Source organism: Parasteatoda tepidariorum, chromosome 10 (assembly GCF_043381705.1).
Source record: "Parasteatoda tepidariorum isolate YZ-2023 chromosome 10, CAS_Ptep_4.0, whole genome shotgun sequence".
NCBI lineage: Eukaryota > Metazoa > Arthropoda > Arachnida > Araneae > Theridiidae > Parasteatoda > Parasteatoda tepidariorum.
In genome coordinates this window covers 21186396-21202519 of record NC_092213.1, presented here as the reverse complement: position 1 = coordinate 21202519, position 16124 = coordinate 21186396, and the positions used below count along the sequence as shown (strand labels likewise).

Below are 16124 nucleotides of genomic sequence, written 5' to 3'. Positions count from 1 at the left end.
AAACTTATGACTTTTGTGTACCTTTTCTAAATTTTTCGTTACGCTGTGTACCACTAATTAAAAAAATTAATGTATTTTTTACTATAAAAAAAATTGCACAGAAGTTAAAAATCGCAACATGCTGTTGACGCCACTAATTATTAACTGTTAACTCTGCAAAAAATAACCAATAGAAAAATACGTTACCGTAAATTTTTGTTTGTTGCAAGAAATTTCGCATAAGAACGTACCCCTGGGGATACGCTTACCACATTTTGGGAAACACTGCCGTATGGTAACAAGATGAGGTATAAAGCGTTTTATAGAAAATTTCACTCGCTAATTAAACTAATTTTGAAGTTTTTTTTTCTTCCGATTCTTCATTAATGATTCGTCTTGTCCAATTTTAACGCATTTTCTTTATTTTATTTTTTTGCTAATGTATTTTTTGACTAATGTGCTAACATTTTCGGTAGTGATTACAATCTGGTAGTGATCTATATAAATATGTATGTAGACGAATTTTAAAAAATTTGCCTATTTAAAACTCGATTTCTCAAAAACTATTCAACCGATTTCGCTCAAAAAAATTGTATACCTTACAATTCAAATTTTTTTCAAAAATAATAAATATTTAATAAAATAATAAAAATTTATTTTTTGCGTGGGATTATCTTTGCGTAAACGAATTTTATAATTGCGTGAAGAAATTTTTCAATTCGCTTAAAAAATTATCTAAATATAGTGAAATATGCAAAAAAATGAAATTAACATTAGGATTTGCAAACTTAGGAATTCTCCTGACCGAACTCCAGGAGACCATCTTTCCCAGATTGCGGCTTCCCCCCTGTATTTTGGGGTTGAGAAATCCGAATCCGTCGAAAGAAAGGTGTGTTTATTCGGAGAAAGTACGTTTTTGTGTCTGATTTCGTAACTTAAAATGTCTTCTGTTCCAATTTATGAACATATAGGCGTTAACCAGCATTAGCCTCTCGAACCATTAAGATTGAGCTCTAGAACAGGGGTTTCCAACTTACATGAGGCCGGGGGCCGCAATTAAAAACACCAGTCGAATGGCAGGCCACAACTTTATCAAATTTTATATAGAACTCTTTTATATTTGAAGGAACATTAAATATTGCTGTCATTTTTTTATTAAAGTTTTTTTTAATATTAAAAAAAAAAAGAAAAAAGTAACAAGCATTACAAATAATGCTTGTTACGTATCATTTTGAATCTTCTTTTGATCTGAAACTTAGTGACAAGATTTTTTTTAACTTTCAAATTTAATTGTGTTATAAAGTAATATTTTTTCGACTTATTAGGAATCATAGCAAAAACTAAAAAATTCTCGAGCATCTGAAATTAATTTTTTCTTCTTTTCCGCTCATGCGATATTCAATTCAAGAAATTTAGATATAAACATGACATTCATTCTCTCTTTTATGCACTTTAAAATTTACAAATGTAAATAATTTCTTCCAAAATGAGTGGTTTCAAAAAGCTAAATTGGAGAATTTCTGACACGCACATGCTATTATATTCACAAAAAAAAAAAAAAAAAAATTAAAAAAAAAAAAAAAAAAAAAATTAAAAAAAAAAAAAAAAATAATAATAATAAAAGAAGAGAGCAACATACACGATTATTTTTGTATTTGAATAAATATTTTCTTGGATGCAAAACCTGAGAAATAAATTTTTTTGCACCTTTGGTATGTTAAATTTCACAAATGACAAAAAAATTAGGTTTTTTTCTTTTAACTTTTTTTCTTTTTAACGTGAAAGGTATTTTAAGCCCCTATAGATTTTTTACGAAAATTGACCGCTAAGAAAACTAATATATTTTAGTTCGCGGGCCAGAAGAAAAGGCTTCGAGGGCCGGATGCGGGCCGCCAGTTGGAAACCCCTGCTCTAAAACGTGGAGCTCCGATCATTAGATCAAAAGTTATTAAGGTAGTACGTTCCCCCCCCCTCCGCACTGTACTGCTTACTTTATTCTTGCGCAAGCATGCACAATCGGAGCATCTGATTCCATTTGAATGCATTAAAAAATTTTTTTTTCATTAAAATATAAAGCAATTGCAACATTTTGTAGTATAGGTTTTAGTGATAGAACATTAATATATGCGCTTTAGTTTTCTATTTACAGGATAAATAAATCTTTTTTGAATTTTGAAACTATTATTGAAGTACAATGGAAAGAGTTAGGCACGTTTTTATGTTCATGATTTATTTTTTAAAAAGCTTTTCGTTCCTTTAAATGTTTCCCCGGTGCTCAATTGACTTTTTTTTTATTTCGTCTTTATTACTGCTGTAGGCATCAAATGAATAGTTTTCTTGAAAGGTTTCGTATTTTTCCTCCCGGACACAGTTCATTGGTTTTTGGCTGCATTTTAGGAAGCCAACTTTCCTAATATTGATTTTCTTTTATTTCCTTTCCCCCCCTTTTTTTTTTAGTCTTCAATATTAGTCTATAGTTTTTAGAATGTGAGATTTTGTCAAAATATAACGGTGTGCGGTTTTTTTTTCAGAGTAACGAAAAACACAAAAAGAGATTATTTGAAACATTTAGGAAGACCAAGGCCTGGATATCTTAGGCTTTACTATAAATCAGGCAATTAAGATGAAGTTTTTATGCCGAAAATATTTAAGTTTTGGCTTTACAAGCTCGGTAAACAATTAACTCGCTATTTCACTAAGTGAAATGTTGACTAATACTCCATTACAAAGTGTATGTCAAGAAAAGACCTCCATTGGATACAAGGCGGTGAAAAAGAAGTAGTAATTGCGAGTGGAGAGTGTTTAGGCTACGTTAACATTTCATCATTAGCTCTAAATCAAACTTTTTGATGAATATATATATATATATATTGTAGAACTGGNATGAGTTTTGTGTACCCTTTCTAAATTTTTCGTAACGCTGTGTACCACTCATAAGAAAATGAATGCATTTTTTACTGTAAAAAAATTGCGCAAAAGTTAAAAATCACAACTGGCTATTGACACCGCTAATTATTAACTGTTAACTCTGCAAAAAATAGCCAATAGAAAAATACGTAATCGTAAATTTTCATGGCTAGCTTTGTTTTTAAATAAAAATTTTTGAAATTTTCGTTTGTTGCAAGATATTTCGCATAAGAACGCGTACCCCCTCTAAACTGTTCCCGTACCCCAGGGAACGCGTACCACAGTTTTGGAAACACTGACTCAGGGGATAGAGCATTCGCCTTCCGATGAGGTGAACCGGGTTCAAATCCCGGCGATGGCTGGTCGATACGAATCCGCATCCGGCTTGCACCGACCACAGTGCTGACAAATATCCTTAGTGATAAGACGGATCATGGGTTACAGTTCCTTTGCCGTCAGCCTAACCGTGGAAGGTTCTCGTGGTCTTCCTCTCCATGTAATACAAGTACGGGTTAGTTCCATAAAAAAGTCCTCCACGAAGGCAAATTTCTCCTAATACTTGATCTAGGAGATTGGGTTCAATGTTACAAGGCTACAGAGTTGAACATTAGAAGTCTTAAACCCAAAAATTGGGTCGACTGTTTAACGATGGTTATAAAAAAAAAATAATAAAAAAAAATGAATAATATAGTTGTTTTAGGTAAATAAATATATATTGAGTTCACAGTTGTCTTTTTTCAGTGTTCATTTTTCAAATGTTGTCTTAGAATTTGCAGTTGTGTTCCAGATGCACTATGTATTCAAAAGCTATTTTTAGCTCCATAATTTTCGTTGTTGGATGACGAAAAATATCCGTTATGGTACCTCGGAAATCATCAAACCATCGTTCCTCCGCTATTGTTGCTCACTGAAAGCAAATAAAACATAGGAACGACCACATAATTCTCTTCATTGATGATGGATTTATTCAAGCCCAGGATGTATTCCGTTCTAAAAGAATCCTTGCCATTTTTTTCATCTTCAAATACTGAGTAGATTTTTAGTAGCATAAGTAAAGAAGAAAAAAATGTAGCTTAGCTAGACCAGAGTTTATTCGTATGTGACGGGTGGTCTATTAGAGATATTACTGTTGACCACGCGTGTCCACCCACTCAGATATTTTTCGTATCATTTTTAAAAACACCTTTATTGTGGAAAAGGGCGTTAGATGTACCCTAAAAATGGAATGATATAGCGGGGGGATAGAGTAGTTATTAGATAGAGTGGTTATTGATGTCATTCAAAATTGGTATTTGGGATTGTATGTATTGAAAAGGGGGTCATTTTTATTCCGATTTTCATTTTTTTCCTATCGTATTTTAGGTATTGTATTTCAAATCGAGCTTTTCATGGCTCTCTACCACCAAATATTTGATGTATTGTCCTAAATTTTCTGAAAAATATCAATATTTTTTTTTTGAAGATTAAGTATTATTTTAATAACAGTATAAAAGAGTTTGCTAATAAGTTTCTCTCAATAATGATTGCGACAAATAAAAAATGCTCATACAACTTTTTTGTTTTAAATTCTTATTCGATCATCGATCAATTTTTATCGATTTTATTTCGATTTAATAAATTAAATTTTATTAGGTATTATTTATTATCAAGTTATATTTATATCTAATCTGACACGTTCTCTACGAGAAGTAGTCGGATTTTATGATATTTTATCGAGCGAGTTTATAGGCGAAATGCTGTTTCTAAAAGAATAAAAAGTCTTCAATCGTAAAAGTAGAATAGTTTTTTTTTCTTTCAAGATTGCATGTGTATTTTTCATGCGCAGTGCAAAAATATCGTAATATATGAAAGACTTTTTTAAATAATGGGGCAACTCCATCTTTTGAGGTTTAAATCTGTAGTGATTTTTGCACTCTATTCCGATTTGTGGTGCTCTCTGTTATCTGATTGAGAATTAAAGATCGGATATTATCTGATGCAGAATTAAAGATCGGAAATTATCTGATGGAGAATTAAAGATCGGAAATTATCTGGTGGGGGTGTACTTGTTTTTAAATTAGATAGAAATGAAATTACTTTGCTTAAACTTGAGAATAGAGCTAACTTTTTTTTTTTTTTTTTGAAAAGTCGAGATGACCTACAATTCAAACAAGGCCTTCAGTTGTGTATTTTTATGTATCTTAATGCGAATACCATACATTTGCATTTACAGAAAGCAATACCTTTAGATTGTAACGTATAGAAGTGGCTGGTACTCTATACTTACATACCTATCTGTTTATACAATTTCAGTGTATCTTTGTATGAAATTTGCTCTGCTAATTTTAATTTATATTTAATATTAAGAACTTTATTTTCTTAAGCTGTACTAAATCTGCGCTGACCAAATCGTAGCGCATGCACTAACATCAATGGGTGGATAATTTATGGCACTTCAGTCCATTGCGGGAAGACACTTTTTCATTGCTTAACTGCAACTTAAAATACAAATAGTCAATAATAAATATTTGCTTGAGTTTTATATCGCATCTGAACTAGACTCGTTTGTCAAAAAATTGGCGAATAATATGAATGAGGCTGGGCTAAACCATGGCTAACGCCCCCTTTTTTTTCACTGTGAGTTCCCCCTCCTTAAAAATCCTAAATCTATTGTTTTTTAAAGTTTTTATCTTACCAACGTGTCCTTTGCTGTGCGGCTTTGCGGGGGCGTTGTTTATGCCACATTTTTTTTTTTTTACTCCGTAATCACTCTCGCATGCAAAACAACAACTCATATCCTCTTTTATTAACTTTTTCTTCCTTCCGCTTTTTCAACAGTCATGATGCTTGTTGTAAATAAATTTGTAAGCAATACTGTATAGAAAAACATAATAATAATTCTGTTCTCTTTTGAGGTGTTATAAATCACTCTTATCGAATGATAGGAGAATTCTTGCCAAATGTAGACAGTCTGTTTGTTTTCCATTTCTTTTCCCCCCATCATCTTTCCACAACTTGGATAGTGGTGATCTCTTTTAGTGAATCGACCTTTTATTTTCGATATTGCTTGGCCATCTGTCATTGAAGGAGATCTGTCAAAAATAAACACGATTCCCAAGTGGATAACCCTTATCTAGTCATTTATCTAATGTCGTATCGGAATTATAGGTGTGACTTATATGTATCGAAAAATGGTACTTGTTGGGTAATTATATTTCCGAAATGACTTTCTGTTTCTGCACATCATCCTTTGGTTTTATGGTAGAAAAAATATGACTTCATATTTTTGTGACTTTCCTAATTTATTTTAATTGATGACGTTCGACTGTCTACTTGTTATCTTTACAGTCGCCTGTCTTTATTTTCTTCACAATTACTTTGTTTTTTTTCCAAACAAATTTAGTGAATTTGTGTTTTTCTTTAAAAATTCTCTAAATAAATAGGCTTGAGGGTACACTCACTCATGTTTAGTGAAAATTGCAAATTGACCCCAATTTATATGAAATGTAAAGAAAGGTGAGACGTGCAAATAATTAGAATTGCAAAATGATTTCGCTTGTTTATTTGTACCTCTATCACTAAAACGAGGAATACATTTCATTAATTTCTGACAATTCGATACTTGCAACTCGAGAAGTACAACGATTATGTGTAACAATGTGATATAAATCGGATTTAATTGGATACTTGTAACCGACGTTACGCCTCTGTGTGGAACTGATTGCTTCTAAATCGACAGATGCCACCTATGGAGTCGTCATTTGCAGATATCCAATATATCCATGGTGTTGCAATTTTCACAAACAGTAGTATTATTTCATAAGTTGAATATTTTACTAAAGTATGATGAGCTTGGGCGTGATATAACAAGTCACATTCTCAAAGTGTTTAAGAGTGATTTCTAAGAGCGTTTTTTAGAGAGGTGGGATTTCTAAGTATGATGTTTTTGTATATTATGCTGATATTTAGTAGAAATTACTGAAGATCTTGAAGTATATGTCTGGGAACAATGCTAAAAAAGGGTTTGTAAAAAGTGTGGTTGCATTTGATAGAGCAACTATTACCTGAAAAAACGTATTGAAATTAGAAAAAAGTCCTGCTTTACTGGTTTTCTGGGATGTTTACCGTTTTACAAATAGTCTGGATTAGATGATTTTAATTATATTTTTAATGTTGACCTGTTAAGTTTTAATTCTTCATGAAATGATAGTCATATTAAAATTAATTGCGATAACTGCATACCTAATCAATCTGCCTAAATGAATATATTTTTTACGCGTCTAATGAAATATTGGACTTATGTGTGTCGTCCGAATAAATGGATTTATAGTCCGTTCATAGACTTGGTATAAAGATAGACTTTATGTAAATTAAAAAAAAAAAAAAAAAAAAAAGGAAAAAAAAAGCATGTCGGCGTTAAGCAGGTGCCTATCTTGGCGCTAAACAGACGGCGATTATTTGTTACCTTTTTACTGTGTCTCTCTGCAACCTTTTTACTGTGTTTACTTCTGTCTGACTCAACGATGGGGAACGAAAACAGTTCAATGTTTAGTTCTGTAAAAAAAAACGTCAGAAAAAATCAAAGCAAAAATGCCGAGAAAAATCACCAAAAATGGCGAACCTGATTCAGATTCTGGCAACCTATTTGTTTACTTTCGGTTCATCTCTTCCTTAAACGCACTAAAAATCCTGAATCCCTGGTTTGTATTTTAACGTAGCATTCCGTACATAGGATCTGCGTAAGCTTTGTGGTAACTGCGCTGCGGAGTGCTTACTTACGTGAGTATGCGGATTGTTATTTGTTACGCGAGGATAAATAGATTCTACATATCTTTCCGTCCGGTTAAATTCTTACTTCGGCTTGACTTGATCAACATTACGCAAGCATAAAAGTAATTACTAACCTGCTAGAATGGTGATTTGAAGTGAAAGGAAAATGTTAACCGGGCGGAGAAGGATGCAAAGTTTCTGTGTTCATTGGGCAACCAGTTAACTTCTTCCTTCCGGCTGGTGCTTTTATCGGATTTCTGGTTTCAATAGTCGATGATTATTTTACTTTTGAGATTTCATCGTGGTAACCCACTAACTTAAGCGAAAGAAAGAAGTGAAACGGAATTAAATGGTTGCAAAATCTTACCATGTTTAACCCTAACAACGCTTTATATAATGCAGATTCTCGAATTTATTTTTAACTGGTGTTCTGAAAATGATTGAGAGTGAGGTGATTACAGGTGGCATCACTCAAATTTCAATATTATTAATTATTACTGTTATTGATGAGTCAGTAATTATTATATTTCTTTTATTTTGCAGGTTAAAATGGCTATGAAGGATGTTACGCACTTCACGAGAAGTTCAACTTTAAATTCTTGAGCCCCCCTGCAGTTGGACTATGGAGGAGATTTGTGGCTTGCTATATTTCCTCCTACCATCTTGCAGTGAACATTATTTGTGTTTAGAAAATAAAGAAAGTTTATTAGACAAAACTTAGGACAACCATAAGTGTTTTGCTTTTATACATGATCTCAGAATTTTATGGAAGACAAAATGTTTTACTGTTTGATCGTTAAAAGGACGTGAAATATTTCATAGTATTTATAGTGTTTTAAATGTTGTTCATTATTGAGGACGAACTGTTCCATGTTTACAAACGGTGACATTTGCCGTGTGCGTCTGTAACTGTGGGGAGGTCACCAATACATGACCTTTTTTAAGAGGCATGGTCGTGGAAGTCATCTTCCGTAAAGCGAAACGTCTTGGCTCTAGTGTGGTTCAGAAATGTTGCCTCACTCACAGGATTCGAAGATGTTGGTTTACGACTTGTGCTCTGGGATTGGTGGCTTTTATTTTCTGTGCTTACTTCATTCCCAATTACCATCTCAACAGGTAAGATTTGTACACTTTTGTTGCTTTGGGAAAAAACGCATTAAGTGATTTTTTTAAACATTTAATTTTCCCTCTCCTAAATATAATAAAATAGATCTGTGCAAAACAAAACAGCTTTCAAAAGGGGAAAGATGTTATGCTTATGTTTCTAATATAGAATTAGTTCTTCAGCTATCATAATCTTCCCCTCTCAAAAAAGTGGAATTGACTGTAATGACATTAAACATTTTCACGTAACATCTAGCACATTTACGTAAGTATGTTCCTCGAAAACTAAGAGAACAAAGTTTATTTCGTAGTAACTGCGCTGCACAGAACATATATAGACTTTCAGTATTCTTCCTTAAAACTACTAAATCTGTTTTTTCCTCCTCCCATGTTGCTCTAATCCGGATACACTGAGTAGTCTAGGTTAAATACCATGAAATCGCCACTTAAATTCGAGTGTATTCGTTATTAATGTATCGCTTATTAGGTTGATAAATTTCTAAGTATGAAAAATCTGATTGTCATACAGTCATAAAAATCTTGTTACAGAAAAGTGGGTTTAAATTTGTGAAATATCTAGTCTAATTACGTAACATGCAAGTGGAATATTCTCTGTAACTTGGTAATTTGCATGAATATCAACATTTTGTTTTATGGAAAATGCTTTTAGAAATTACTGTAATGTTTTAGTACATATTAGCATGGCAAGCAAAAATATTAAAAGCATGGCTTCTTATGGTCTAGAATTAGATTTTATACATTATTAGATAAACATTATCTTTACTCAATTTACGCTTGTTCAAAAATATCGAATGCATCAAAAAAAAGTTAACTAACATCAAAGTATCGCTTAATTTGTGGCACCCAATTTAACTTGATTGAAATGAATTCAAAGCCACGGTGTATGGATTCTTTTTAAATTATATAGGGCAACTTAATTCCAAAGAACTTCATTGGATCCTAATCTCTGGGTTGGAATTCAGCTAGAATAGGTTGTTAATAACCATAGACTTTCCAATTGACCACAGAATACTCAATCTGTGTTCTACTTGCACTTTGAAAGGTCAAGAAAAACGCACACTTTCTCTTATGACTCATAGTGGCTTCATTAGCGGATCACGATATTTATTCTATATTGGCATTTAGATCAAGCACTTATTGATTTATACGAGTCTAATTCGTGTACTAAATCGGGTCAACCTGGAACTTCCATCCACGATGGTTTGAGATGACCTTCTGTGGATCTATTAGTGATTACTTTGTGTTCTATTAGTAATTGCTCTTTGTTTTTCGTCTAATTCAATGCTATTTATAAAGCATCATATTTATATCATAACGATAGTCCTTCGTGAAATATAAATAGTTCCTGTCTGACTAGTAGTTTAGTTCCTCCGGCTTTTGCTGGAACTAAACACTAGATGAATTAGTAATACTTAAATATACATAGTGCCTACTTTAGTGAAAAAAATTAAATTTGAAGATTGACGAGGAATGGAAGATTGAATTCTAATTTGAATAATGGGCCGGCAGCATTGAAATTCCCCCCTCCCCACAAAAAAGCTTCAATTAGAAATCAAAAAATTTTTATGCGCAAAACACATTTAAAATATTGAAAAAATATCTGAAGTTTGAGCTAGGAAAAAAGTGTATATAGAATATTATAAACGTTTTAATAACAAAATATCTAATGCCAAATTTTTTTCTTTTAATTGTTTGAATACGAATCTCGATATGTATGTGATTTTTAAATTCCAGGAATACAAATAGTGATGTGAGATTTTTAAATCGCGTGATCAAGAATCGCAATGTCTAATTTTAAATCGCGTGCATACAGATCATGATGTGTGATTTTTAAATCGCATGAATATAAATCGCGATGTGTGATTTTCAATCGCGTGAATACAGACAGAGATGTGTAAATAAAGCGCGATTTTTTTTTTAATTGTTTAAAGGTGAATCTCAATGTTTGGTTTTTAAATTGGTGTGAATACAAATCTCGATGTGTGATTTTTAGTTGCGGGAATACGAATTACGATGGGTAATTTTGAACCACGTTAATCCATCTAACGATGTGTAATTTTAAATCGCGTGAATACAAATTGTGATGAGTAATTTTAAATAACTTTCATATAGGTAGGAAAAGCGCGTAGCCTAAAAAATTTAAACTTTTTTTCCCCGTAATTCGAAAAAGCGGAAGTTAGTTCGACAACGTAGAACTTTTCTTTTATAATATTGAAAGAAAAAAAGCGGAATTTTGCCAAAAATCTGAAGAAAAAAAATTAGTGAAATAAAGAGCCCTAGATCATAGATTTTTAAGTCAAAAGTGTATTGTTTTTCCTATCTTGTTTGACAAAACTCGTCACTTTGAAACTAAACCGTGGTAACTCAAAAAAGCAAGTGTTTCAGGAGAGCGATTTCTAACTTTTCAAGAAGGCGAATCGCGCCAATGCGATAACGATTTATCTGCTTTTTTAAATAATTTCACGGAACTTATGAAGATAACACGTTGTTTCTCTAAAAGGGTGATTTTTTTTTACACGAATTGGCCCAAATACCTCATTTTTGATTTTTTTTAAGTTACTACGGTTTAGTTTCAAAGCGACGAACTGTGGTGCCCTCTGTTTGGCAGCAGGAAAAATGTCTGATGGCGTACTAGTTTAAAAAAATTAAAAACTACTTAAAAATAATACTAACGACATTTCTTTTATTAGTAGAGTTTGACCACTCATAAGGCTTTCCTTTGTCGTCTATTAAAATAGTTAGAAATAAGTTGTATAAAAAGGAGATGAACTCCAATTTTCTGATCAGCGGAATTGCTTACTCTTTAAATAAGGACTTCATTTAATTTTGTTGAAACAGTGGAACTTCTCTAAAAAAAAACTAAAAAAAGAAAACTGTGGGAGCTTTCTGTATTTTGCTGTTGAAATGCGTAAGATCGATTTATCGATTTTCTTTATTTTAAATGGCCTTAATTCTAATAGAGCATTAAATACTTCATCGGATCCCCGTTTCCCGTTATAAATTCTACTTGAGTAGTTTGTTTAATAACCACAAACTTTCTAAATGACAGCCGAGCACGTTATTCGTGTTTCAACTCAAGCTGCCTCAACATAACTGTAATTGAAGACCACGGAAAACGCATATTTCCTTTCATGATATGATTCACTATGGCTTCACTATTGGCGAACCACAATATTGGCAGGTAGATCAGAAACCTATCATTTTATATGCGATTCAAGTCCAATTGATGAAGTAGATCGGGGCCACCTGAAACTTCCGTCCATATGGGTTTGAGATGATCCCTCTGTAAATCCATGGCACGCGATGTTCTATAAGTAATTACTCTTTGTCTCTCTATTAATGCAATGCCCATAAATACAACACCCTATAATGATATCATAACGGGATCCCTTCCTGAAATGGGACGTCGGCCAGATTGTGGCAGGATCAATGCTTTGTTAACGATAATGATTTCCTGTGTGGAGTGGGCTTAAAGATGAGCCGCCCTTTAAGGCTCTACCGTTAATAGAAATTCTGTGTGGGTTGGTTGCTTTTTAATGAATTTGAAATGGATATTTTGTCTTCCGTTAGAGCAGTTTTTGCTGATGAAGACGTAATTTTACTTTTCGAGTTTTAAGTTGGCTTTCTTTTGGAAAAAATGAATTGGAAAAGTTTGCGATTGATGCCTGTTGTATCCGGGCGGAAATTAATTTCTTCTATTAATTTGGAAAGCTTAAAGCAGTTGTGTTTTTCTCTGTAATTATTCCTGCTTAGTTATGTTTGCTCTAGCTATTAGTTTTACTATTAATTTAAAAGACTATCCGTAAAGCCATGCACTAGATGTAAAGGAACTACTGTCTAATTATTGTGATTGTCATATCTTTATTTTGTTATACTATATTGTGTTTAAAATTTTCGTTACTACGAAAATTAACGTTCCCACTTTTTTTATGAATATGCATCTGTATCAATTTTTTTAATGAATTCTGCTTTGTTTCCCCTTATAGTACGACGGATTGGTGAAATATATAGATTAATCGCGATTCTATTGATAAACGCATAAAACTTAGTACATATGTTCAATAAATATAACGCCTTAATTTGGGATGGGAGGCCATCTCAGATTTTGCTCTTAACAATAATGACGGACTATTTTCTCAGCACTCTTTTAAAATTTTTTTGACGATTTTGATTGATATCTAAGAACAGGGTGAGTAGCGTTTTTAAAAAGTGCTTAAAGGTGCTTATTTTCGTTTTTTAAAAGCCCTTAAATGTGCTTTTTTTCATTGGGTGTTTTTAAAAAGTGCTTACTTTTCCCTTTTTCAAAATGAGATTTTTCCTTTACCGTGTTGATTTTGCTACGAATTATTGCAAAAAGCCGCAGTTCACATTGTTCTATCTAACGTTTTCTCAATTAATTCAACCTCAATCTATTTCGGCGTATTGTCAGTCGGTAGCGTATGAAAACGCCATTCGTTTTACATGATTCAAAATTTCATGATTTTTGACAATTGTCAAAAACAATGCCATAATGTTTTTTTTTTGACATGATTACTAAAACAAGATAAAACCGTAAATTGTCAAAAACTTTCCAACCCTGCCTAATTATTATATTTTTTTAAGTGCTTAAAATATTTTTTTAGTGCTTGAAAAGTGCTTAAAAGGTGCTTATTTTTTGTTGAATAATTTGGCTACGCACCCTGAAGAAAACGCAGCTGCAATGGCTCGGGGGATAGAACCTTCGCCTCACAATGAAGTGACCTGGGTTCAAACCCCAGCTGTGGTTAGTTGGTACGAATCCCACTCCAGTCTTGCACTGACCACAGTGAAATATCCTCAGTAGTTGACGGATTATGTATTAGAATCCCCTTCTCGTCGGGCTAACCATGGGTGGTTTTCAAAGTTTTCCTCTCTTTGTATCAGAAATATGGGTTAGTTCAGTCAAAAAATCATCCACGAAAGCTAGTTTGTCCCAACGCTTGATTTACATGCACCTTTATCATCTGGATTGTGTTCAAAATTAGAAAGCCATGGGGTTGAATATTGATAGTATAATATTTTTCATTATGTTAATATTTCTCACCGATGGCGCAATGCGTAGTGATACATTATTAACACCTAATCATTTAAAAACATCTATCAAAGTTATGTTTCTCAAATGGGAAGTAACAATATTTTTAAACGTCATAGTAGAATAAAAAAGAGCTTTAATTTAAAAATGAGATTACTTATGTGTGTGTTTTAGCTATTTAAAAGAGCGATCTAGAAACATGTCCGAGAACACAAATTTCAAAATTCAGTAAATGATGATTCACAATCAACACCTCAAATTAAGTATGCGCAGTTTTTGCTAATGATGTGTAAAATTGCACTTTCATTTTGTAATAGGAACTTTAAATATCGATTATCCATTTAGAGGTTGTCTTTAGAAATCGAATATCATTTTTCTTTTCTGCTACAACTGTATTATTAACCCCTTTTTTGCATGGTACTTAAGTAATTAAAAAACACACTGTATCTCATTATTCAAATCGTCAGCAATATGCTAATTTTACTAATTAGATACAATTTTTTAACAATTCTTTTTGCTGTATTTCTTTAGTTTAAGATTATATGCGTCATTGAAAAATGAAAATAAAGAATGAGTTTTCTATCACTTTCCTTAGTTCTCAGATTTCGTTTAATTACTATAGTAGTTGCGTAGTATAAGTCAGCAAAGGAGTGCTTAAAAAAAACGTTTGATTTGTGATTTATTTTATTAAAGTTATAGTTTCTGCAATTCCCGACGATGGAACATTTAATTTGTTTTAAAATACAACTTTTTATTTCATTTTAAATAAAGTAGCATTCCAATTAAGAAAAAATTAAACACTAATTGGATATTAATTACAGGATATTTTATGTATGATGCATTTACATTTTTTTAAAAACAAAATTATTCTGATACATTATGATGCCTTTTTCTTTTCATCTTATTCTTTTATTTTCTAATAAATTATTTTTGAAGTGCCTTTTTTTTTTTTTTTTGCAAATTTTAAGTAACACTTTTTAAACTAATAATTTTTCTATTTTTGTAACTGTTTTGAGCTTGTAGCAGTTTTATAAATTAAGTTTGCACTTGTTGATAACATTGTTAAAGTAAGTTTAACCTATCTTTTAGCCAGTGCTTGCTATGCCTATTATGAAGCAAAATGTCACTATGTAAAAAAACCCTCTTTTTTGTGAAAATGAAAAGCAATATATTCACATTTTCTGATATTATACAACAACTACTCACTCTAACGCCGCATTGTATGGGCTTATTAAGATTTATTTTTATCATTTTTCTTTTAATACGAAAAATATCGCCAAATTAGCAATTTTATACTTTAAAATATAATAATTAAATTAAAATATAATAATATTATATTATGCGCTCAGATAATTCTTACAACAAGATGAAAGTAGTAAAATGATAGATAATTAAACAAAGAGAAATATAAAATATTTTTTCAACTTATAAGTTGGAAATCTACATCGTAATCAGTATTTAACAATAGCCAATTAATTTGTTATTTCACTTACAAGTTTCTGATACATTTTGAATTTTATTATTGTATTTAAAGATCAACACCTCGATTAATTTTTGATCAAGCATATTTTTTTGGAATATTCTTATTATTAAAAGGCTAATCTAAATGGTTCTCAAGTTTTAGACATTAAATATGCCAATTAATTAGGACAGATGATATTTTAAGTTACAAAATGTAGTACAAAAGAACATATATTTTTTTAATAAACATACTTTTTTCCTTCAGATTCTCATTTGTGACCCTTAAAACATGAAAGGTAGCTATAGTTAGCATCAGGCTGAATCCTTTAACATAGCGGTTCCCAATTGGTGTTCCGCATAACCTAGGGTTCTGTAGAAGGGTCACTAGGGTTCTGAGAGTTTGGAATTTTTTTTAACCCCTTATTTTTCAAAACTGTTATTAGGATATTTATATCCAATTAATGTTCCATTATTTATTTAACATTTCCTTTATTTTTATGAAATTATGTAATTGAAATTCTTGTGAGAAAAGAAATTTCAAAACATTTTTCTAATAATAATATAATGAATGAATTATGAAAAGGATATGCATTTATGAAAAATTCCATTAGTTTTAGGCAACGAACAAAAATAGCGAAATGTAACAATGAAGTATGTTTTGTACATGATAACCATTCATGACGCTTATTTTTTTATTTTAAGGGAAACCATATTTCAACTCATTGTGTAAGTACAGTCAAACCCCGCTATAGTGAACCTTCAAGGGACCGAAATTTCTGTTCACTATAACCGGGAGTTCACTATATCCGTTCCGCAAACAATTTTAACTAATGGTTCCGAACTCCTTTTTATT

The 16124-nt window shown here is 31.8% G+C and overlaps 1 protein-coding gene across 2 annotated transcripts in view; it reads left to right on the top strand.

The window, feature by feature from the left end:
* Positions 1-16124, top strand: part of LOC107436619 (N-deacetylase and N-sulfotransferase sfl) — a 96644-nt gene that overhangs the window by 47719 nt on the left and 32801 nt on the right. For both annotated transcript variants that reach the window (XM_016048387.4, XM_016048388.4), the window contains one exon: positions 8179-8751. In XM_016048387.4, coding sequence (XP_015903873.1) covers positions 8585-8751 — 167 coding nt within the window. In that variant the 5' untranslated portion in view covers positions 8179-8584. The remainder of the gene's footprint in view (positions 1-8178; positions 8752-16124) is intronic.